The 25,146-nt window shown below is 39.9% G+C and overlaps 1 protein-coding gene across 1 annotated transcript in view; it reads left to right on the forward strand.

Moving 5' to 3' along the window:
• Positions 1-4,685: 4,685 nt before the first annotated feature.
• CADPS (calcium dependent secretion activator) overlaps positions 4,686-25,146 on the forward strand; it is a gene marked incomplete at its 5' end in the record, with an annotated part of 471,496 nt that continues 451,035 nt past the window's right edge. Inside the window, one exon of the mRNA XM_080812815.1 lies at positions 4,686-5,135. Coding sequence (XP_080668941.1) covers positions 4,686-5,135 — 450 coding nt within the window. The remainder of the gene's footprint in view (positions 5,136-25,146) is intronic.

Below are 25,146 nucleotides of genomic sequence, written 5' to 3' on the forward strand. Positions count from 1 at the left end.
TTGTTCTCTTTAGTTAAGAGTCTGGGGTTTTTTTTGTTTTTGTTTTTGTTTTGTTTGGTTTGGTTTGGTTTGCCTCTTCCTTCCTTCCTTTCTTTCTTTCTTTATTTCTCAAATTCCACATATGAGTAAAATGAAATAGTATTTGTCTTTCTCTGACTGACTTATTTTACTTAGGATTTACTTATTTTATTTAGGATTATATTTTCTGGTTCTATCCATGTCAAATGGCAAGATTGCATTCTTTGTTATGTTAAATAATATTCCATTGAGTATATATGTACCACATCTTTTTTTTTTTTTTTAAAGTAGGCAGAGAGACAGAGCTGGAGGGGGAAGCAGGCTCCCTGCTGAGCAGAGAGCCCATGCAGGGCTTGATCCCAAGACCCTGAGCCAGAGGCAGAGGCTTAACCCACTGAGCCACCCAGGCGCTCTGTCCATTCATCTATTGATGGACACTTGAGCTGCTTTCATAATGTGGCTATTATAAATAACACTGCAATGAACATAGGGGTGCATATATCTTTTCAAATTAATGTTTTCATATTCTTTGGGTAAAATACTCAGTAGTGGAATTACTGAACCATATGGTAATTCTATTTTTAGTTTGTTATAAAATTTTTAATTTGTTGTAAAATATTTTTTTAAAGATTTATTTATGTATTTGACAGACAGAGATCACAAGTAGGCAGAGAGAGAGAGAGCAGGCTCCCCACTGAGCAGAGAGCCCGATGCGGGACTCAATCCCAGGACCCTGAGACCATGACCTGAGCCGAAGGCAGAGGCTTAACCCACTGAGCCACCCAGGTGCCCCTGTAAAATATTTTTAATTAAAAATCTAATTTAATTTTCCTGTCATTCCAAAGGAAGTGAGTACAATTGTCCCTCACTTTACAGATGAGGAAACTGAGTCTGAGTCATTAGGTAATTTTCTCAGAATAACTCTGCTGTTATGTGGTAGAGGCAGAACTGCCTATGTTGAGAGCCCAAGCATTTAACTTGATATAGGCATTCCATAAGGTTCATATTTTTCCATTTTGGTGCTTGTGAGCTATTTCTAAAATTTTAAAAATAAAAGAAATATTGAAGATGATTATGAGATGATTACATCTAGATAATATGGAATTTGTTATGAGATTTTTAAAAAAATAACTCAATCAAACTATCCTTTAGTAAAAAACAAAAGCATTAAAATGGCTATTAAACTCAGTATTATTTGATTGTTATATGAGTGACATACAAAAGTGATTGTTTTTCACCAAAGTGTCTATCAGTTGCCAATGACTGATATTTCCTTATACTTGTGGCCTTTTACATGATCACAGCAAACACTTTCGAGGAAAATGGTCTAGATGAGAAAACCCTGGGTTAATGTTTCAGTTGTTTCCATCTACCCTAGACTTTGCTTTTAGTGGGTAGGATTTTAAAAAGATCAGTGTTAAAACTTCTGCATTTGTGATATGGTCTCCAGATGGCTGACTAAAATTTGTTCCATCACCTTGAGGTTATTCAAGTTTCCTATAAAGCAGAACTGGAGGTAGGGGCAAACATGGAAGCATCTAAAAATAACATAGTTGAGAATATAGCTACTTGCCTGTATCAGAATCTGTGGTAGAATTTTATTTTTAAAAATAAGAACATGGTTGTTAACAAAAGGTAAACAAATATTAAGACCCTTTGGGTGTGTTCTGGGGTTATTTTCATTCTTGTTCATTGAAATTTGTATCTAGAAAGCCATGACTCTTGGTTTAAATGTCTAAGGAGTTCTGGTTGGCATATCTTATCTTCAGCAGTAGCAAAGAGCTATAATATCCCCCAAGGACTTTGAATTAACTTTTAGCTAAGATAAAATATATCTTTGAAAGGATGCACACTTTAAAAGACAAGGATGCACACCATTAAAAAAATTTTAAAAGTATTTCTCATAAAATCTGTTCAAGTCTCTGATTGAAAACTTATGGGTGGGGGGTGGGAATTGAGAAGATTCTTAGATTTAGCTGAGCAATGTTACATTTGATACCCAAATCATAGGTTTAGATAATTAACATAGACACTGGCTTTTCTTTTAATGAATATAATTAGGATAAATAACCCACATAATGCCAAAGGAATTTATAAAAATACAACAGTAAACAAAACTTTTTTATAGCAATTGAGAAGCTCCAAATTGTTCTGAAGACAGAATTCGTGGTCACTCTTCTCCCAGTGTCTAATATGATAATACTTAAATGCCTAAGCTTGTTTAAAGAAGAAATATTTAACTGGTACATGGCCTTTGTTTGGCCTTCAATATCACTCCCTCCTCAAATCACCCTATTCTAGGTAACTTAATTCATTTTTGTGCCCTAAACATGATCCTTCCACTTAGCCAAATGCATTATTATTTTAGCTTCTTTTATTCTCCCCACTTCCCCCTTAACCTACCCATACCCCACCTCCATAACACTTTGTACCTTTCCTGGTCCCTTGTGTTTTCACTATGGCTTTGCCAAGTACATTTTCACTTTTAATATCTTCTCTTTTCACCATTCATTTATATGGTTCCTTCTTTTAAAATTTAACTCTCTTGAGAAACATAGAATTCTATTCCATTCCCAGTTGTTTCATTCACACAAGCTTTTAGCAGTTTACTAACTTGGATTTGTTGATATGTTGCCTTGAAATAAGTGCTGTCAATCTTTTTCACATGTTTATGTTGTATCTCCCAAAGGAGATTATAGGCTCCTTAAAAGAATGTCTTCTAAAAATTCCATTTACCCCAAGCAACTAGAATAATGTTCACTCCATAAAAAGGTGCTGAATAAAGGTTATCGATTGATTGGCCCACTATGTTTTCTGTTCCAGGGAAACCAATAACACATGATTTGAACATAAGGATGTTCTTTACAATAATTAAAAGATGAGGACGGCAAAACTGTAATAATTTCCACATTGCTGGATTACTTGTTTTAAATTGGTACAGAATATGTGATGGCCACGGTAGTTATGTCCTTGAGGTGGGTGTGGTGGTAAAATCAAACATAAGCTATACGTGTATTATTAATTCAAAACCTCAAACAGGATTGTTGGAGTTAATGTGAAGCTAACTGTTGTTTTTAGTCCCTTTTTAGTTCTCAAATCGGTGAGAAATCTTCACTTGAATATCAAAGCCTGCAGTAAAACTCATGGTAAATTTGAAAATACATAAAGACAGATGTGATGTAAACTTTAAATTCACGCTACACTTTTACAATAACTCCCACGAGTATCTAGGAATAATTCGAACATTAGAAAATGCATAAATATAGGAGATGGGGGTGGGCGGAGGTGGAGAATGGTCTCTAGAAAGCCCAAGATCCAAGGGTGGCGGGTGTTGGTTTGTTTTCAATCCATCTGCGGGTCGCTGATTAGATTCAGCACGCTGGCCAGCTCCCTTGTCCGCCGGGTTTATTGGCCTAAGTGAAAGGAGCTGGGGGAAGGAAGGCACCATCTGCTCCTTTGAATTAATAGATAACCGAGAAGCAGGGTTGAAGACAGTAAGACAGAGTCAACATATCGGATGTTGATGCCGCTGAGTTCTTGGGGTGTCTTTGTCTGATCTCTGGGTCCCCACTCCTCCACCCAGATCCTCCAGCAGCCAGAAAAGAGAAAGGGCTGACCAACCAGAAACCCTTCTATTTCTCTGGTATGCTTACCTCAGCATAAAGTGTTCCCAGTTCTTGGAATTGAAAAATATTCATCATAGCTTTTGCAGGGTAGGGAAGGGCGGGGCTTCTACTTAAATAGTTGAGCTACCTGGTCCATACATCAATCAATTCAAAATTGGAGTCACCTTTATTTTAATGAGTGGGAATTGCTGGAATCAAAGTTTACACAGGTGGGACAGACAGGCTGCCGAGCCCCACTGCCCACAAGCCCCAGATGTGAAGAAGCTTGGGGAAAGGAGATAAACTCTTCCTTTCTTGCAGGGGATCTCACCGACTTCCTCTCCGCCAGACCTCTGGATTTAGTGTCTGCAAACAGACCGCCCACTCTTCGCTAACAAGAAGTCATTACTGGTTTGTCTATTTCTTCCTCCCCCACCAAGAACTTTTTGTCCGAGGGAGGGTGAGAGAGGTCGAGGCAGTGAGAACTGGGAATCAAGAAAGAAATTATCCACAAAGGGTGAGGAGTGTGGAAAGTGTTAGGGTCGGTACTGAAGATCGGAGAGTTTGCAGCCGCTCCCCGCTCTCTCCGCTCCAGCCTTCTGCAGCCACCCTTTACGCAGCGGACACGGGAGAGTTAAGCCAATAAACACGTAAGCGCCGCTCCCTCCCCAATCGGCAAGATGCCTCTTAGGCTCTTGGCTGCACCGATAGCTTGCAACACTCGGCATCTTTTCTGGAGGCGCCTCCTTCAGCGGCTGCAGATGGTATCCGGCTGCGAGCTCGGGGCTCGCAATTGATTCTGCCCCTTGCCCACCTCGGGTCCACGGACGCACCTCTCCTTTTCCCTCCTCCCCTCGCGCTCCTGGGTCTGAGCCCAGCTCCGGATCTCCGGGCAGAGGAAGCAGTCGCGGCAGCGGAGGCTGAGCAGCAGCACCCGCTCCCTGATTTGGGGAGAAGCACCCATCCCGGAGAGCCGACCCCCAGCTGCCTCCAGCGCCCCCCATCTTTTGCGCCCCTAGCCCAGGGCTCCAAGGACCACCCCCCCTCCCCCCCGGCGCCACCATGCTGGACCCTTCGTCCAGCGAAGAGGAATCGGATGAGATCGTGGAGGAGGAGAGCGGCAAGGAGGTTCTCGGCTCGGCCGCGTCCGGCGCGCGCCTGTCTCCCAGCCGCACCAGCGAGGGCTCTGGCGGCGTTAGCGGCGCCGGGCTCGGGGGTGGCGGCGGTGCCGGCGCCGGAGCCGGGGTGGGCGCCGGCGGCGGCGGGGGCAGCGGCGCGAGCAGCGGCATTGGGGCTGGGGGGCTGCAGCCCAGCAGCCGCGCCGGTGGCGGCCGGCCCTCCAGCCCCAGCCCGTCCGTGGTGAGCGAGAAGGAGAAGGAGGAGTTGGAGCGGCTGCAGAAGGAGGAGGAGGAGAGGAAGAAGAGGCTGCAGCTCTATGTGTTCGTGATGCGGTGCATCGCCTATCCCTTCAACGCCAAGCAGCCCACCGACATGGCTCGCCGGCAGCAGAAGGTAGGTGCGCCGGGGAGGCCCCGGGAGCTGCGCCGGGACGTCGCCAGGCGGGCGGGGCGAACAATGGGAGCTGGCGGCGCAGCTGGCGAGGAGGAGCCGGAGGAGGAGACCGCGCCCTGGGGAAGGGGCTGCCAGGCCCCCCCTTCGCGGCCGGGCTCGGCCCAGCTCCGAGCGCGCCTGGAGCTGCCGGGGACCGGCGAGGGGCCTGGACCTCAGCGTCGTGTGTCCCCACCCGGGAGCGCTGGGGAGCTAGGCGTGTAGGTCCCGCTCTATGGCCCGGGAGGCTCGGGGAGTGACTTGCAGCCCGCGGCGCCCAGAGAGGCCTTGCTCGTTTTGCCCGGCTCCCGGCACTCTCCAGCGGCGGGCGGCTGCGCTCAGCTCTGGGCCCGCCTTCCTGGGCGTGCGCTCGGCGGGCGGGGGCACCCGGCAGGTGGGGGCACCGGTGTAGAGGGAGAAGAGCGCCTCCGAGCAGCGCTTGGCTCGCCCAGCCAAGAGAGCCGCAGCTGCAGGCGACAGAAAGCAAGTCCGGGACGCGAAGCTTCCAGTCATACTGCGAAGGGCACCCTCCTCCCCGCGTCGGGGTCAGCTGATCCCGACTAGGGTCGTCTAAGGGTCTTCGGGCATCACTTCCCCCTCTGGCTAATGTTCCCTCCAATCCCCCTACCCCTTCCTCAGTGACCCCAGAACCGGGGCACGCCCTCTGGTCCTTCTACCGGGGTCAGCTCCTCCACCTTCCTCCCTTTGACCCGCTTCTCCTCCTCCCAAGGTGACTTCGCCGCCACCTTCTGGCTCTCCGAGGCCCTCCAAGCCCAGCCGCTTTTGGCTTGATAAAGTGCAGCTGCAAAAAGCTTCGCAATTACAAGCATCAAAAGCTTTTTGTGTCTGAGGCTGGGACCAGGCTGAGGCGGCCCGGACTGCTTTTGATGTGCAAAAAGTGCCTATTTCTATAAGCTGTTTTCCAGCCAGAGAAAGGAGGGGGAAGGTTACTGAGGATAAGGGGCAGTGGTGGGACCAGAGGAGAAGAGGTCAGGTCCCCGGTTGGAGTGAGTTAGTGAAGAAAGTCAGCACTCCGTTGTTTCTTTTAAGTGAATTTGTCAGTTCCATTTTGAAAGAAGAGCCGGTGAAGCCCCTAGAAGGACTGTTTCTTAACAGTGTGAATTTCTTAGTTGCTGTCACTTAAGTCTGAATTCCATGTTGCTGCCCTAGGGTGTGAGGGTTTCCTGTATTTATCCACTCTTAAGTTAGCACAGATTTCTCTTGTTTGTCTTGCTTATATATGTACACACACCACCCATCGCTGATGATTTATTTCAGCTGTCACAAGCTTGGTTATCAGTTTTATTAAACATACGACTCATTTCCTGGTTGGAGAATAGCGGGTGGGTTACACACTTCACGCTCTACCTGTCATCAGTGGCCCCTTGCTTTTTCAGCCTCTATTGTGGATGGTAGTAGACAAAAGTATCCACAGAGCAATAAAAGTTTTTGGATTTTCTATTAAGGTTGGGTGTCTGGTTCAGGTGCAGGGCCTGACATTTCAAGTTTCAGCTTGGAATTATTATGCTAATCGTGTCTTTATAGCAGGGGAAATGTCCTCTTCAAAATCTATCCCCTTAATAAGAGCGCCAACCAAAGATGTTTGGCAATAAAAACTGTTGTGATTTAAAGAGAAAATATAAAAACAAACTTTGCTTTATCCCTTGAATGGTTCTAGAGCGCTGTCCTTTAAATAGAGATTGAAACTCAGCGCTAGAATGGGGGAAGAAATCCGTTCTCACAGTGGCCCATTTCTTTTAAAAACAGAAACTTCAGCCTCCTGAAAAGATCATCACGAGGCTAAGTTTTTCTGGTCTGGTTCCATGTTTTACCTGAATCAATTCAAAGCTGTGGTTTTGAGGGGCAAGTGGGTTCTGTTTTTACACATGACCTTAACATCAAAGAGACTACAGGACAAATTGATAACACTGGCATTTGGTCAAACTATTTTTAGTAATTGCAGCAAACTAGTGCTAAAGGCATAGTCGAGCAAAGCTGCCTCAGGGCTGTTGGCTATACTGAGAAGCTGAGTATCTATCTCCTTATTGCAAAAGAAAACAAGCTTTTCCATTTCTGTATCTTTAAGTTTTTAGTGTCTTTCTGGAAAAGGGAGTCTTACTATTTTCTCCCAAGTAGAAAGCTTGGAACTTGTGTTTTTTTAGTGAGTAGTCATTGAAAGTAACAGAGATGTTTGCATAAGCATTGTGGTAAAATTTAAGGCCAACAAGTAAAATTGATAAACCAAAGTTAGTCTTGGAGAAATACAAACTGTTTGTAAACTATACATGAATTTATAATACAATAGAAATGGATGAATTAGAAACAGCTAGAGGAAAAATGATGTGGAAGGAGGGAATAGAGTGACGTGGAGGGAGCCAGAGAAGACTGCCTATGAAAAAGTTGAAGTGGGAAAGAGAAGAGATCGTATTGTCAAATCATCACGCTGTTCACCTTAAAATTACACAATCTTGTGTGTCTGTTATAACCCAACAGAGCCAGAGAAGAAAAGATCATATTGTATAGAGTATAAGACACTTTATGAAACCAAATAGTCTATATCATAACACTGGTTTCAATTTTTCAAGAACCTACCATGTGCAAGGCATTCCACTTAGATCATTTTTTCAAATCTGTCTTTATTTTTTAGAAGACTTTTAGATTTACTGACAAATTGAGAAAATAGTACAGCGTTCCCATATAGTCCAGCCCCAGTTTCCTCCATTAATATCTTACAATAGTATGACCCATCTGCTACAGTTAAAGAACCAATATTGATATGTATTTAACAAAAATAGGTAGTTTATTGAAATTTCCTTAGTTTTTACTTACATTTGTTTTTTTGTTCTATGTTATTTTAAATTCTCCTAACTCTAATAATGTAGGAGTTACTATTTTCATTCTTAAAAGAGAAAACAGAGACTCAGAGGTTTTATAACTTGTCTAAAGCAGTATGTATATAGGAGAATGAGTGGAAACTGAGGCATGGATTATTCTGATCTCAAATCCTGCCTTTTTAATATGCAACACTGGTCAGAAATATTCTAGAGCAAAAAAGAGAGTCCTAGCATCCTGATTACATGTACTTTTTTTTTTTTTTTTTAAATCCAGGATTTCTTCTATTTGAGTTGAGAGAGATCTGTTCCTCTCCTTTGGGTACCTATCAAATAATCAATATGGCAAAATGAACATTTAGGTATTAACCTCATAAGAAGTATGAAGGGTAAAGATGGGCTATTAGTTGGTAAATCAGAACACCAGACTTGTCAGGCTTCCTGTGTAGTTTGAGCTGAAGATTAAAAAAAGAAAGAAAGAAAAAAAAAAGAAAGAAAGAAAAGAAAAAAGGCATTTTAATCAAGAAGAACAATTGGAAAGGAGCAGAGGGAGAAAGTACCATTCCTGGATCATTTTGTTAATTATTTTGATTCCATTTTCCCTGGGGAAAAGAGTGCTGGCTCATTATAATAATCTCCCCAGCTAAAAGAAGGGACTTTAAACAGACTATGTGAAAACACATTTTAACATTTATAGGTCTACGTTTCTCCTACTACAATGAATCTGGGTAGAACATGCTAGTAGTGATAATTCATGACCAAAACAAAAGTCTAGCCTTCTGACTGTCACAGGGTGTGTTTCAGCTGCCCTTAAATGACAATCTGAAAAACTATTCTGTGCATTTCATTTGTCCTCTTTTGTCATAACGGTGAAGTGAATACCTAGAAGTTGGCATGGGAAAGCTGTGCCATATGTTTCTAAATTGTGTAGTAACGGTGATGAGTGGCTACCTCAAGTGAACTAGCTACTTAGTGATGTTACTGAGGCAATGTAAAAGCAGGCGCTGTAAACAATTCTGTGTAATATTTAGATTGACACGACCGATCTTTTAATTGGTAAGGAATTATAATGTCTGGATTATGAATGAATATGGGTGCACATATATGTTTGTGTACCTGTATGTCAGTGTGTGTCTGTATGTAATGAGAGAAAGGGGCAATCCTAAAATCATGTTTATTTTATATGAACTCCTATTTCATTCAAGAGGACTTTATGAGTATACCGAATGTGTTGTGAGTTCAAGCTACTCATTTCTATGTGATTCATCCCGTAGCTTGCCATGAAATTATGGCTAATGTTGAGTCACTGTTAGCTGTAGAAATTCTGTCTTTATTCATTTACTTATTTGACTTTGTGAGTTGGTCATGGCTCAAAAGCCCCTACCTTTCCTAAAATTTAAGACCTAGTCCTAGCTAACTATATATGTACACATGTATATATTTTAAATCCATAATAGGGGTTCATCCATTCAGGTATGTTTTGAGGCATTTAGGTTAGCTCTGTTATTCAAAATTCTTAAGAGCCATCTTGTCAATGCAACATATGATTTGGATTTTAAAAAATAAATGCTCTAACCTTTTGAGGGAATGAAACGGTTTTTAAACCAGGATTCCTTCAAAAAGAATTGTTCCTCTCTTCATCAGAAAAAGAATTGAAATCTTTATATATGCTTTTTGGCATTTTCCTTCTAATCGCCTTGGTACAATGGGCAGGAACTGTTCTGCACTAGTACCAGCAGAGAAATTCTGAAGATGCAGAATACCAAAAAAAAAAAAAAAAAATAGTACAAGAGGGCTCTTACCTCCTTACATTCTTGGAATAGCTTCATACTCCCCTAAAACTGGACTGAAGAGCAAAAGAAATTAAATCCTTCATTCCTGAAGAATTGTCTATGTATAGTGGTAAAAGTCAAATGATTCATAGATCTTTCCCCTACAAAACAAATTTCATATACAGTCATTGGCTGTTACATTAAAATATAATCAGTGTTTGTGATTTGGGGCCAGGTATCTATACAACTTAATCTGGAATGATTAAGAGAGTTCTCTTAACTTAGAACTAAGTTTTAAATAGATGACTAGTTACTCCTTGCACCAAGCACTCTATCTCTCAGGCTTGGTGGCAGAACCAGAAGATTCCTGTGAGGTTCCTGATATGGGGAGCTTATGTTCTAGTCTGGAGGATAACATATACACATGTCAAATAAGTTGAAAATAAGAAAGTGTTTAATTGTGAGATGCTAATTACCAGTACGAAAATGTGGGGAAAGAGAGCAAATGTGTGCATGTGTACACACAGAATTGGATACGCAGGTAGGGAAAATCTCCAAGGAGGAAGTAGACTAGGATTAGGTCTTTAAGAATTTGTATGATTTGTATCAGCCTAAAGGAAGACCATTCTGGAGAAGAGCCTGAGGTAGCAGTAATGTGGAAAGGAGCCATTGTTTGTGGGACACATTAGTCCAGTTCTTTTTATTTTATCTATTTGCCAGAGAGAGAGAGAGAGAGAGAAAACACACAAGCAGGCAGAGAGGCAGGCAGAGGCAGTGAGAGAAGCAGGCTCCCCGCTGAGCAAGGAGCCCGATGTGGGACTCGATCCCAGGACACCTGAGCCAAAGGCAGCGGCTTAACCAACTGAGCCACCCAGGCGTCTCTAGTCCAGTTCTTTTAGTTCCCAGTTAGAAAAACCCAACTCAAGTGGCTAAATCAAAAGGAAAACAAAGGGGAAAGGAAAGACATATTGATGTTTGTAATAGAAAAGCATCCAGTGCTGGATGACTACAGGCTTGGCTGGATCGAGGGGTTCAAATGACTTTCTTGACAGAATGAAGAAAGATGAAAAGAAAAGGTACATATATCAAAAGAAACTGTTTGAACTCAGTCTCTGCCACTAATAAACCATTGCTTATAGGCAAGTCAGCTTCTGTGTCTGGGTAATTTCTTCATCTTTCATATGAAGAGGGGAGATGGGGGAAGCTTCAGATAATCCCCAAAGTGCCCTCTCTGTTTAGCAGTTGATAGTTCTTGCTGGGCAATGTAGCTGCTCATTATCAAGACTTAACTTTTCCTTCCATCTTCTATTTGTGATATTTTTACATTATAGGATAAGGCAGTGTCTTCGAAGAATCTGAGACAAAAATCAAGTTAAAGTTCACTTTGTCGGGGCGCCTGGGTGGCTCAGTGGGTTAAAGCCTCTGCCTTCGGCTCAGGTCATGATCCCAGGGTCCTGGGATCGAGCCCCACATCGGGTTCTCTGCTCAGCAAGGAGCCTGCTTCCTCCTCTCTCTCTCTGTCTGCCTCTCTGCCTACTTGTGATCTCTGTCTGCCAAATAAATAAATAAAACCTTTAAAAAAAAAAAAAAGTTCACTTTGTCCAGCTGAATTTTTGGATGAGGAGGTGAGATCTTAAAAGTTTACAAGACTATAAACTACATGAGAGCTTGTAAATTGTGACCTGTGGGCTGAAAGTGACCACAAGGATATTTTGTTTTGTCTACAATGCATTTTTCAGTTTTTTGAATTAGTTGCCAACATTGAAAACCATGAACTTCACCCAAAATTTTGTATTTCTGGCTCCTCTTATAACTGGAAGGTGTGTTAGTGGAAGACGAAGCTGAGCCTGAGGTGTTTTTGTGTGGGGTTTTTTTTTTTTTAAGTTTCTTTTTAGGAATTTGCAAAAAGCAAGAGAAATAAGTCTACCAACCCATCAGTTAATTATAATGAAATGTTGATCACTTTTAACTAAAATTATTTTTGTTCTAAGATGGATACCCTATACAGCTGGATAGTAGGACACCAGCTGTCTGGTTCTTGCCAACACCATCTATCCTTGCCATTGTTGCATAGATATTGATAATCTGACCCTGGGCACTGTAGCACCTCCAAGAAAAGGATCTGAAATTTGGAACTCTATGTTCCCTATCTCTGGCAACCGTTTCCTTGTTAGGATCAGATTTATAGTATCTGCAGAATTGGAGAGCTGAAGATCAGAATTACGTTGCTATTTTTTATTTGTCAGTCCAATCATGTGATAGAATTCTCTGATAGTAGCACGTAAAGAAGGGATGATGAAGTTTGCAAATGGTTCGAAGTCTGGTCATCACACTTGACAAATGACAGACAGTGAAGAACTGTGGTTAAGAACATAGACTCAGAAGCTTGAATGCCTGGGTTTATTCCCTGGCTGTACCCCAAACTGCCCCTGTGATTTGCGGCAACTTATTTAACCTCTGTGTGACTCAGTTTACTCATCAATAAAATGGGGATAGTAGGGGTAGCTTCATCTTTGGGCTCTTATGAAAATTAAGTGAGATAATACACTAAAGCTTTTAGAACAATGCCTGGCATGTAGTAAGTGCTGTTTAAGTGTTGTTGTTATTGTTGATATGTGTAACATTGTGTTATTTTAATTGATGTAGCAGAAACATATCATTGACTACTTCCCAGATTAGCTTGTTTGTACCAACATTGGACATCTTGAAGTATTATAGAGAAGTGTCTTCTTTTAAAGACAGTAAAGAATTATAAATTTCTTGAAATGGCTGAATCCCATTTGAACTTCAATCACTGTAGGACATGTTTAAGTGGCCAACTATTAAGTCAGAAAGAGCTGAATCTCCATGTTGAATGTATGTTCTTTAGTAAGTTTTATTTGATTTAGTCCTTTCTGAAGAAGAAGAAGAGAAAAAAAGAACGGGAAGTCAACAGCATGTTAGTGAAAGTTAGGCAGCTTAAAATATTATCAGCCTTGGGGCGCCTGGGAGGCTCAGTGGGTTAAAGCCTCTGCCTTCAGCTCAGGTCATGATCTCAGGGTCCTGGGATCAAGCCCCACATCAGGCTCTCTGCTTGGCAGGGAGACTGCTTCCCCCCTCTCTCTCTGCCTACTTGTGATCTCTGTCTGTCAAATAAATAAAATATTTAAAAAATATATTATCAGCCTCGATGTTACCAAAGTCATATAATAGAATCTATCAGTTGTACATGTTTAGACATAAATATGCTTTTCTCTTTTTTTCTCCTTTTATTCATGTGGTGTTTCTCATGAGTAGGAAAGTTATGAAATACTTTGGGGTTAACTTTAAAAAACATCCCCAATGTTGCAGGAACACATGCTAAGCTACAGACCCTCCAGGAGCTGTAGTGCTTTGAAAAAGACAATGGGATTTTGGCAAACATGCAGAGTGATACGGGAAATCTACTATGCCACTTAAGAAAGCAATGGAAAAACATTGAAAATTCTTGCAAATAATTGTGCCTTCTGTTGCCCATGCAGAAAAACAGCCTTTTGGTGTGGATGGTAGGCATAGAGTTGTTTAAGCAAATGAGTTAAAATATATCTTGAACATCGACTTTGGTGATTTTTCTGACAAGTACAGCAACTGTTGTCTATAAGGCAGCGTGTCATAACATACTGTGTTCAAAACATTTCTTGAGGGCTCTTCCATATTCAATTTTTGTTTGTTATACATCACCAAACAACATTGTTTTGAGCCACTTCTACATACAAGAAACTTACTAAATCCTGGAGGCAAAATATGCAAAGACATTTTAGGCAAACTTCCTGATCTCTAAGAACCTACCAGTCTGGTTGAGAAGTTGAGATGCACCAATATAGAACATAACTTATAGTGGAAGGCAGGATGTGGTGAATGTCTCAGTCTTAAATATTGGTATGTTTTAGGTCTCCCCTTTGGCCCTTGTTATGGGTTGTGTTATGGGTTATGTGTCCCCCACCCCCAGCCTCCCAAAATTCATGTTAAAGTCCTAATCCTCAGTACCTCAGAATGTGACCTCATCTGGAAATAAGATCTTTGAGGATGTCACTAGTTAGGATGAGGTCCTTCAAGGTCCTAATCCATTATGACTGATGTCCTTATTGAAAGGGAAAATTTCAACAGAAGGACACACACACACAAAGGGAAAATGCTATGAGAAGAGGAAGGCAGAGATTAATGCTTCTGCAAGCAAGGAACAGCAAGATTACCAGAAAATCACCAGAAGCTAGGGGAGAGGTGTGCAATATATTCTTATAGCCTCAGAAGGAGCCGACCCTGCAAACACTTTGATTTTGAATTTCCAGCCTCCAGAGCTGTGAGACTAAATTTCTGTTTAAGCCACCTAGTTGGTGCTAATTTTTATGGCAGCCCTAGCAAACTGCTATAGCCCTCTTCTCTGTGTCATCTCTCTGGGCCACTTCACCATTAATGATGGCCTTAGCTACTAACATCCCTATACTTCCCATTCTTAGATCTTTGGCTCTAGCATGGTTCTCTCACCAGCCTTCCAAACCTATATATCAAGGCTGCTGAAGGTGTGATCTTAGACTGGTACAAGCCAGTGAATGCTTCATCAGGAGTCTACCCTAAAATAAGGAACTTGTACGAGAATCTAAGTTAACTCCTTGCTTTCTTCAAGAAAGTCTTGCTACAAAAAAAAAAAATAAATAAATAAATAAAATTGCTGAATTGAACAGCTTAGTAATGAAGCTGATGTAATTTCTGGTACTAACATTCTATCTTGGTTAAGGACCAATAATCAGCAGTTCATGGCACAGGTCTACAGACCAAATTTGGAAGAACATGGACTGTCATGATATTTCCCATAGGATGTCTTCAGACCACCCAACAATAGAGTTTCTCACCTAGTCTCTTTCCCCTTTATTTTCTAATTCAGTGACTATCCTAGTGGTGCTACTATATAACCAAGCTGTTCGACACAGGGGTGTATAACTCAACTTCAGATCTTCACTGTTGCTCATCCTCGCCACCAAAGGCCGCACACGTCCTGTGGATAACCCTCTTCAGCAAGTTTTCACCTCTTTCTCCTCCTGTTCATCTTCATTACTGATGCCCCGCTTTGGGTCCTGGTGATTGCTGGTGTGGACTTTTGCAATAACCTTCTAACTGTTCTCTCTGCCTCCTTTCTTGCCCACAGTCCATTCAGATACCAGGGTGATCGTTCTGCAGCACAGACTCAATCAGGACCTTTGTCGGCTCAGAAGTCTTCAGTAGCTTTCTGTTTCTTGCACAGGATACACTCTAAGCTCATTTGCATGGACTAAATGGATCCTCTCTCGCTAGCCAGGCTCTGTTCCTATAGTTCTGCTTCCACCGTTGGCTTTAACATGTTAAACTACTAAGCATTCCTGAGCTGTGGCATGCTCACTTGTGCCTCAGTGTCTTTACACATGCTGTTCCTCCTGCTTGAAAAGCCCTCCCCCTACCTTGCCTGCTATCACTCTCCTAAGTGGATGAGGATAACCTGTCATATAACCCATCATTATAAAGAACAGGAATAAGTAATGACTATTTGTGGGGTGTTTGTTGTCTGTTGTCACTCCTGTATTGATTTCTAAGCCTTATCTCCTTTCATCTTTAGTAACTTACAGTAACTGTAAGTAACGGTAGCTCTGTAAGATAAGTATTAATCATCTTGATCCTTCAGTAAGAAGACCAAGAGGCAAAGCAGTTAAGATACTTGTCTTGGGTCACACCTTTAGTAAGTGGTCGAGAGGAGTTGGGGCCCAAGAGCTCTGACTCTAGCCTGCCCTCTCAGCCATATGTTGTGCTAACTGAATTGGAGCATTGAGCACATTTTACTTCAGTGTGTATCTGTTGTTCTGTCCTGACACTACAAAGATGATTTCGTTTAGTATCCTCTGGTGTCTACAAATGTCTGGCATACACTTGTAGGTACTCAATAGATTGTTGATGCAGAACTCATGATTATTGAATTCATGATTATTTAGAGAAGAGTAATAAATACTCCTTACCATTTGTAGCGTGTTCATTGAGAAGATCTCATTTCTTCTTTAAAACCTTTTTGAGCAGTGGGGCATATATTCTAAGTCTCTGTATTGTGGCAGGTAAAGGGAGCCATGGGGAGGTCCATTGGCTGGACAGAAGTACAGGATACCACCCTTGGCTTCCTGAATGTACCTAGGGCTCTCACCACTGTGCTATCAGTCCTGGGTTCATACTTAGTATGGCTGAGGCCACTGCAGACTTTGGAAGGCCCACTCCGTCTCAGAGCAAACTTATTAAAATATACCTCACATCCACTTATTTTAGTATTGTTAAAAAGGAAAGGATTTTTAAAATCTTGCTTTTAAAACTATTTGTCTCTGTAACTTGGTTAATATAAATGACTGTGATTTCTTAGGAATCATGGTGCATTTACAGGAATCCTTGCAAACTGAAAAACCAACTGCACCAATTGTTTTCAAATGTAGTGATAGGAGTATTATATTTCAGAATTAATGAAGTTGGCATATGTTTAGAAGTCATTGGCCTGGACATATTATCATTTTGATTTTTCATTTTTAGTTTTACATATTGGAGACAATACATTTTATGTAAGGTCTCAGACATTTCTTTAGGTTCCTGGGAAGTTTCAAGACTCTGGTCACTTCACAGATAAAATAGCCTTTGTCCCTGCTTAACGGAGGAAGAGACATTTGATTTAAGCCTCCAGGTGTCTAAGAAGATCAAAGGATAGTGATCTGATATATTTTGGAGTGAAGGAAAGATACTTCCAAGTATTTAGAGATGAGGTAATGCAAAGCAACTCTGAGGACCTCTGACCAAATATGATTGAATAAATTTCCCATATTGGAGATAAAAGAAGTAAGAATAAAGATTTGGTTATGATTGTGGATGTCCTTCAACACTAGAGTACAGGCCCTGGGAAAATGGGGGTTTTATCATTCATTCATTCATTCCCCTTTGCTGTACTTTTCATCTTTGTATTTTATAACTGAAAATTTGTACCTTTTAATCCCCTTTATCTACTTTACCCATCCCTAACCCATCCGTTCTGGCAACCACCAGTTTCTTCTCTGTATTTATGACTATGTTTCTGTTTGTTTTATTTTTTAGGTTCCACATTTAAGTGAAATCATAAGGTATTTTTCTCCCTCTGCCTTGACTGATTTCACTTAGCATAATACCTTGAAGGTCTATCCATGGCCTTGCAAATGGCAAAATCTCATTCTCTTTTATGGCTGAGTAATATTCCATTGCATACATATATGCAATGGGATATTACTATATTATATATCGTTTTTATCCATTTATGGATGGACACTCAGGTTGCTTTCATATCTTGACTATTGTAAATAATGCTGCAGTGAACATGGGATGCATAGATCTTTTCAAATTAGTGTTTTCAGATTCTTTGGATAAATACTCAGTAGTGGAATTACTCGATTATATAAGAGTTCTATTTTTAGTTTTGGGGGGAACCTCCATTCTGTTTTCCACAGGACTGCATCTATTTACATTCCTACGCACAGCGCAAGAGTGTTCCGTCTCTCCTATATCTTTGCCAACACTTGTTACTTCTTGTCTTTTTGATACTAGGCATTCTGACAGATGTGAGGTGATAACATCATTTGTGGTTTTGATTTGCATGTCCCTCATGATTAGTGATGCTGAGTATCTTTCTGTGTGTCTGTTGGCCATCAATGTGTCTTCTTTGGAAAAATGTCTATTCAGATCCTCTGCCCATTTTGTAATCAGATTATTTGTTTTTTTGGTTTTGAGTTGCTTAAATTCTTTATATATTTTAGATGTTAACCTTTTATCAGGTACATCATTTGCAAATATCTTCTCTCCTTCAGTAGGTTGCCTTTTTATTTTATTGATGGCTTCCTTGGCCATGCACAGGGGTTATTTTATAGGTAGTGAAGAACCACTGAAGAATTCCCAGCAGAGCTGAAACATGACCACTGTAGTATTTTAAGAGGACTAATCTAAGCAAAGCATGTAGAAAGCATGGAGAAGGGAGAAAGGAGGAGTGTAAATGTCTTCACACTGTGAGAAAAAGTCACTATTTGGGCTTGAACATTTTTATCCGGCACAGGTCATCTTTATAGTATTGTGGGGAAGTTTGTAGAAAATCTCAGAAAATTAATGCCTATATGTAGAAGTGTCTTAAATCACTAGTTCAAAAGCACTGCTTTAGAATAATTGTTGATTACTGTCTTCATTTTATCAGAGTAATTTTTATGTATTTGTCATAAATGTGTGGGGTATGTGTTCATTTCTCAAATATCTTAAATATGTGAAACAAAATTGCCTGCCCTTTAAATTATATTTAATTTTAGTGACCAATATTCTAATACTTTCCTATGAGGGTGCAAAAGCACTTTTGCGTAACGTTATGAAGAACATAAGGACTCTGGGACAGAGATCATACTAAACCTGGTATAATTTCAGAAAATGTACGTGTGATTCCATTAAAGGTTCCAGCTGACCCTGAGGATTCAAATGGAGCTTAATCTGGCCCCAAGGGGGCATGAGCCCCACAATAAGCCCAGGTTCAGATCAAGCCCATTGAAGGACAGAGGAGGGGGCTTGGGCTTGTGGCTTTCCTGGAGAGAAAATTTCAAAGAATGCCTAAATAGACTAGAAGAGAATCTTGGATTTGTCCTTCCCACCATATAATTCCATCCTAAAACCTGACCTAGGTTTGTGAAGGCAAACAGGGGATAAGGAACATTCATACTCTGTTCTTTCTCATTCCTCAAATGGGAAGATTCTGATCTTAGTAGTAATGTTTGAGAAAATATTGGACTACAATTTATTAGCGGTCAGAGTCTCTCCCATTGAAAGGGAAGCATACAGTTTCCAGTGGTCTCTCTTCTTGCACATTCTTGGGTGCCATCATCTTTTCCTTTATCTGTTCACAGGGATGATGTGATTTGCATATGGACATAGGAAGTAGAGAAAGGTTAGATGCTGCAGTCTCATCTTCCAAAGTTCTGATAATAAAGAGGGAATTTGTTTTTTTATTTGACATTGTTATCTGTGTGTATAGTTCTCTTGAGAGGATAGGTGACATTGGTTCAAGACAAGATTCAGGTATTCTTAGGTCACCAAGACATAACACCATCTCAAGGTTTCAAAACACCCCTTCAGTTGCCAGAGGGTCACAGCCGGTGTCCTGGAGGAGGGCTGCACTGTAGCTGAGGAACAGGTAGAATCTGAACGTGGGGTGGCAGGAGAGTAGGTATTCTAGGGACAGCATGAGCAAAGTCACAGAAGCCATACAAAGCCAGAACAAAGGGCACTCACAAGGCGTAAGTGCAGCAAGGTGGCTTGGAACTGGGTAGTGGTAAATATCGAACACTATTAGACTTTGTCCATTGTCCTTTATTTTGCAGGCAGTCAGGAGCCTCTGAAAATGATCTGTACTCCTGGTAGCTCCAGTTGAAAAAGCACTGAACTGAGGCATAGGACCTATCAAAGATAATGCAGACATCTGGCTGATTGCCAGATGGGGAGCGACTGGCCTTGACCTTGTCTCGAAGTGATGTGTTTTCCTATAAGGCATTTTGAGGCTTCAAAATCTCCAAAGAATAATGCCAACACAAGCAGAATGTCTTATTTGCAAAGGACATGACTCGCTCTAGCATTTTTCCATGACCGAGTTAGAAACAACTTCCTATGAGCTTTGACAACAACTCCCCATCATTTGCTACCCTTCCTGTCTGCCCGGCAAGGGAGGAAAGAAAAGGATTTCTTGCTGCTATCTACTTTTCACAGGCAGCCTATATACTGCTGTGTATTATGATTCAGCATATATATAGACCTTCAAAGTGAACACACGTAGGTTAAGATTTGTGGTTGTTTTAATTAATCAGAAGCACGTTGCCCACACACCTTATCTCCCTGGAGCAGCAGTTCTAAACAATTGTGGATCTCCTATTTGGTCCAATCAGCTTTTCAGATTTTTCCTTTAATTTCTGTGTGCTGAGAGCTCAAAGCTATCTTTTAGTCAATATTCAATTAGGATTTGAGTCAGAGGGCTGTGTTGAGCTCTTCGAGAGAAGTATAGAAGTTAGTCATCCACTCTCACCACTTTTCACTAAAGAAATAGAGGTTTGCCGCAGCATGAATTAAATATTATGCCAAATTAAGAGTATCTTTACTTCCTTATGAGCTAGCAATGAATGACATTGTTGGAAATTCAACATTATACATATTGTGTACACCAAAACTTAGGGAGATTTATGATCTATAACGTTACCTTGTCTACTCATTAGTTAGATCTCTGCATTTCTGTTGGGTACTCATCCAACAGGCTTTCTCTAATCACTATCCTTTGGCGTATTCTTCTGTTTCCAGTACAGTCTATTACTAAATATTATTTTTCTCATGGAGCTACATTTTCAGAATAAAAATTCACTCCTAGGATTAAAAAAATCCAAAGATTGTCTGCAGCTAAAATAGCAACAAAGATGTTGAGAGAATGCCATGTATTTTTTAAAAAATTTTTATTTACACCAAATTTACCTGCCTCCTTGAAATGTTTTTGGGTTCTTTAGGGACAACAGCAATATGAGACATTTATGCTAAGTTCGATGAAAATTTTCACTTGTTCCGTGACCCCAAACACATATAAGGCAACACATATTAGTAAAGTAATGTAGACAGTCTGCAGAATTACCCATTGAATTTCATCAATATAACCAGCCAATTGAGATGATTCAAATGAAACTTTCAGTTATACCTTATAAATATTGTAAAAATCTACATACCCTACGTAGTGGACACTTGGTTATCTACCTGTTATGCATTCCCCATTTCTAAAGAGAATTACTTTTTTTTTTTTAGATCATTTCCCCCTCATCCCCAGCTTCAGAAATAGATGCAGGTTAGAGCAAACCCACCAGAAATGACACTCTACTGGAGAGACCACTGGTTTATAGGTGACCATGTGACCTAAATGGACCCCATCAGACTGAAGGGAATGTTTGGGAGAAAAGTTTTACTCCTCCTCTCCTGATGGACACACCAAGAAACGTGCTGTCATAACTACTGGCAGCCATCTTAGAACCGTGAGGAGACCCAGTTTTGAAGCCGGGCTGAAGACAATGAAATAGTTGAGATATGGAAATGACATGAGTTTGTGATGACAGTATTGGGCCACAACATTCTGCCATACCTGGAGTCTACCTTTTATATTGATTTCTAAAAATGTAGTAAATGCCTTCCTTGTGCAGGTCCTTTTGAATTGGAATTTTCCTTACGTTTAGCCCAAACTCCTCTCCTTTATGCTGTATTTCTTTTTAAAACAGGAATTCTAGGATTTGAATTATCAAGCCTTAACTTTTGAATTTATTTAACATATTTAAATTCAGAGAAAGGTAGAACTATAATTCTGTTTACCATATAAGAAGCAAAATAAGAATTGTTTCCTTCTCTTTGTGTAATTTAGCCCAAAAGCTTGTTGATTAGTATAAATCATATCTTAGTGTATAAAGTTAGCTTTTATTATAACTAAAAAAAATAAATTCATTGAATTTTTTCAGTGAATTCAATGAAATAATTCTTCCTCACTCTGGCTTAAATTGAATATTTTACATATTTTTCTGTAAATAAAAATAAAACATTCAGAAAAATCAAGTAGTATGGAAATAAATAAAATTTAAAGTAATCCACTAATCCCAAAGACATTCAGTTTACACGTAAAATATATTTGTATTATCTACCTAGATAATATACTTTGCATAAAAGTAATAATTCTGTACCTATTGTTTTGCAGTGTGCTTTTTTGCACAGTAGTATATCAAGGAAATTTCTTCATGTCAGTAAATATAAAAATGTCTCCTTCTAAATAGCTTGTAGCAATCTAATATATGGATATACCATAATTTATTCAACCAGTTGTATATTGATCTGTTTCTTACTCTTTGCATTCTACAGTGAACATTTTTGTGTACATACATTTCTACAATTTTTCCAAATTTCCACATTCTTTCAGTGTGTATATCCTTAATATAAAAAGTATGTTCATTTAAAATTTTGTTACCAGTTTCCAAAGCATCTGTAAATACTTACTTTCCCACTAGTGGGGAAGTGGAGAATAAGCACATCTGTTTTTTTTTGTTTTTCTTTTTGTTTGGTTTGTGGGGTTTTTTTGTTTGTTTGTTTGTTTTTGCATGTCTCCTTCCTCATGTTAAAACTGGACATCTTTGAAGAGCTTGGGTGGCTCAGTCAGTCAAGTTGGACTCTGGATTTAGGTTCAGGTCATGGTCTCAGGGTCTCGGATTGCGCCCATGTCAGGCTCTGTAGTCAGTGAGGAGTCTCCTTGAGGTTCTCTCTCCTTCTTCCTCCCTCTTTGCCCACCGCCCCCAACCCCCGCGCGCGCGCTTGTGCTGCTCACTCTCAAATAAATAACCTGATGGGTATTTTTAAAAAATCTATATTTGTGGGGCGCCTGGGTGCTCAGTGGTTTAAAGCCTCTGCCTTTGGCTCAGGTCATGATCCCAGACTCCTGGGATCGAGCCCCCAGTCGGGCTCTCTGCTCAGCAGGGAGCTCGTTTGCGTCTCTCTCTCTCTCTGCCTGCCTCTCGGCCTATTTGTGATCTCTGTCAAATAAATAAATAAAATCTTTTTTAAAAATCTGTATTTGTATTTCCTTTTGACATGTTTTATTGCCTGTTTATATTTCTTTTTTATAAATCCCCTCCTACATTCCATCCATTTTTCTGAGGGTTTTTATTTATTTATTTGACAGGCAGAGATCACAAGTAGGCAGAGAGACAGGCAGAGAGAGAGAGAGGAGGAAGCGGACTCCCCGTAGAGCAGAGATCCCGGTGTGGCCATCAATCCTAGGACTCTGGGATCATGACCTGAGCCGAAGGCAGAGGCTTTAACCCACTGAGCCACCCAGGCGCCCCTTTTGCTTTGTTTTTAAGAGCTCATTCTATTTTAGTGGTATTAACACTTTGTCCTATGTGTGAAATTTATGTTTTGTCCTCTGTTGTTGGATCTTTTTTATGTTTGTTACATTGTTGACTTATTTCTGCTTAGCTGAACAGAACTTTTTAATGTAGTGAAATCTAACCACTTTTTTTATGGTTTCTGAGTTTCATGTGGTGAAATACCTTTTTCACTCATAGATTATGAAAGAGTTCATATGTATTTTCTTCTACTTTATGGCTTCATTTTTTGTCTTTACATTTTTGACTAGTGAAATTTTTTATGGTGTAATGACACCATTTGAAGTATTTGAAACCAACTTACTTTTCTTTTCAAGCAACTGGTTAGTTGTCTCAATATCGTAGATTTAATAATCTATTTGCTCTCCAGTTGAGTGCCTCCTTATCAAATACACTAAATTCTTATTAATATGTGCTTGGGTTTTTTTTTGTTTTGGGGGGTTTTTTTTTAGTTCTATGTAGAAAGCCATTAATCTTACTTTTCCTTTCTGCACCATAACCACTATGATTTCATTACCAGCTTTATGATAGGTTTTAGGATATATTAATAAAAAAGCTTTTTATTACACTCCTTCAGAATATCCCTGACTCTTCTTGAATTTTTTATTCTTTGGGAAAATATTTTTTAATGATTCTGTCAGTTTGAAAACAAAAGATCATTTGGATTTTGATTGAAATTCCATCACATCTATAAATTAATACAGGGAAAGCTGACACCTTTATGATACTGAATAAGAATTCTAATTACTAAGAATATCTTGGCATTAGTTCAAATATTTTTGATGTGTTACAATTTGTTTTTGCAGTTTTAAGCATATATACCCTAAATATTTATTGTTAAATTTATTCCCAAGTAAACTATAATATGTATCAGGTGAGTACCCTTTCCTAACTCCCTGCATTAACCAAAACTCTCCATTCCCTCTGCAAAGCATACGTGCTCAGGACCAATGGGTTACTCTCTAATATACCTGGATATTTCTGTGCGCCCATCAGATGAGCTGTATGCTCATTAAAAGTAATTGCATTTCCAAACCTATTTAAGTTAGTTTCTGTAGTTACTGTAATTTTATAATTCAGTTAAGTATTATATAACAATGGATATGATTGTGAAAACAAGGGATAGTCTTTGTTTATATTAACCAAGTTGATTGCCTTGGGACAATTCAATGACATTTTTTAAATGTCATTAAATTGTCGCTGGGCAAAGCTACAGTAACATTTTGGTTACCAGAAAAGTCATAAAAATCTAAAGGTTTTTTTGGTCAGATTGCTTCATAAGTTCTTTAATCTTTTTACTTCTTTTGAAAGAAATAAAAACTGGCAATCATAGACCACATATTATGGGTGTTAATGAGGATGTGGAACTTCAGTCCATGTACCTATACCTAAAAGGCAAGGTTGTAACCCTACACCAAAAAATCAGCAAACAAATAATCATAAATGTTCAGTAAAATTAGATATTTATTGCTTTATGTGTTATGACTCTCTACTTCAACTATTTTTTAAATTAATTTGACAAATACTATCCTGATTGTATTGGATAAGAATTCCACAGCATTTTATCTTTTTTTGGCATGTACAAAAACATAAGATTTTTATTTATTTTTATTTATTTTTTTAAGGATTTTTTAAAATTTATTTAACACAGAGAGATCACAAGTAGGCAGAGAGGCAGGCAGAGAGAGAGGAGGAAGAAGGCTCCCCACTGAGCAGAGAGCTTGATGCGGGGCTTGATCCCAGGACCCTGAGATCATGACCTGAGCTGAAGGCAGAGACTTAACCCACTGAGCCACCCAGGTGCTCCCCCCCCCAAAATAAAATTGTTCTATGTATTTATCACTTGTTATTCTAAATAATTTTAAGCTATTTTTGTTGTTTTTTGAGAATGAATTATCTCAAAATAATAATTTTGCTTTTTTTCCCATATGATTATCTTTCTTCCTAATTTCATTGATTAACTTAAAAAAAATTTTTTTTATTTGACTGAGAAAGACACAGCAAGAGAGGAAACACAAGCAGGGGGAGCGAGAGAGGGAAAAGCAGGCTTCCCACCGAGCAAGGAGCCCAATGTGGGGCTCAATGTGGGTCTCGATCCCAGGACCCTGGGATCATAACCTGAGCCAAAGTCAGAAGCTTAACCACTGAGCCATTCAGGCACTCCCATTCTTTAGCATTGATTTCTTTGTTACTATATATGGCAAGATACCATTGTTCTTATCCCTTCAGACATAAACTTTGAAAAATTCTAAATCAAGACGATTAAATTTGTCATAGTTTTCTTTAAAAATAATTGACACTTACATCTAGTGCCATTAAGTATGCCCCAAGAGAGGCTGAGATGTATGTTTATTTTGAATAGAGCTCATTCTAAATAGCTTAGCCTAGACTAAAAGGTTTAAAATGTACTGAATGA

The sequence above is a fragment of the Martes martes genome (genome assembly GCF_963455335.1).
Source record: "Martes martes genome assembly, chromosome: 1".
NCBI classification, from domain to species: domain Eukaryota; kingdom Metazoa; phylum Chordata; class Mammalia; order Carnivora; family Mustelidae; genus Martes; species Martes martes.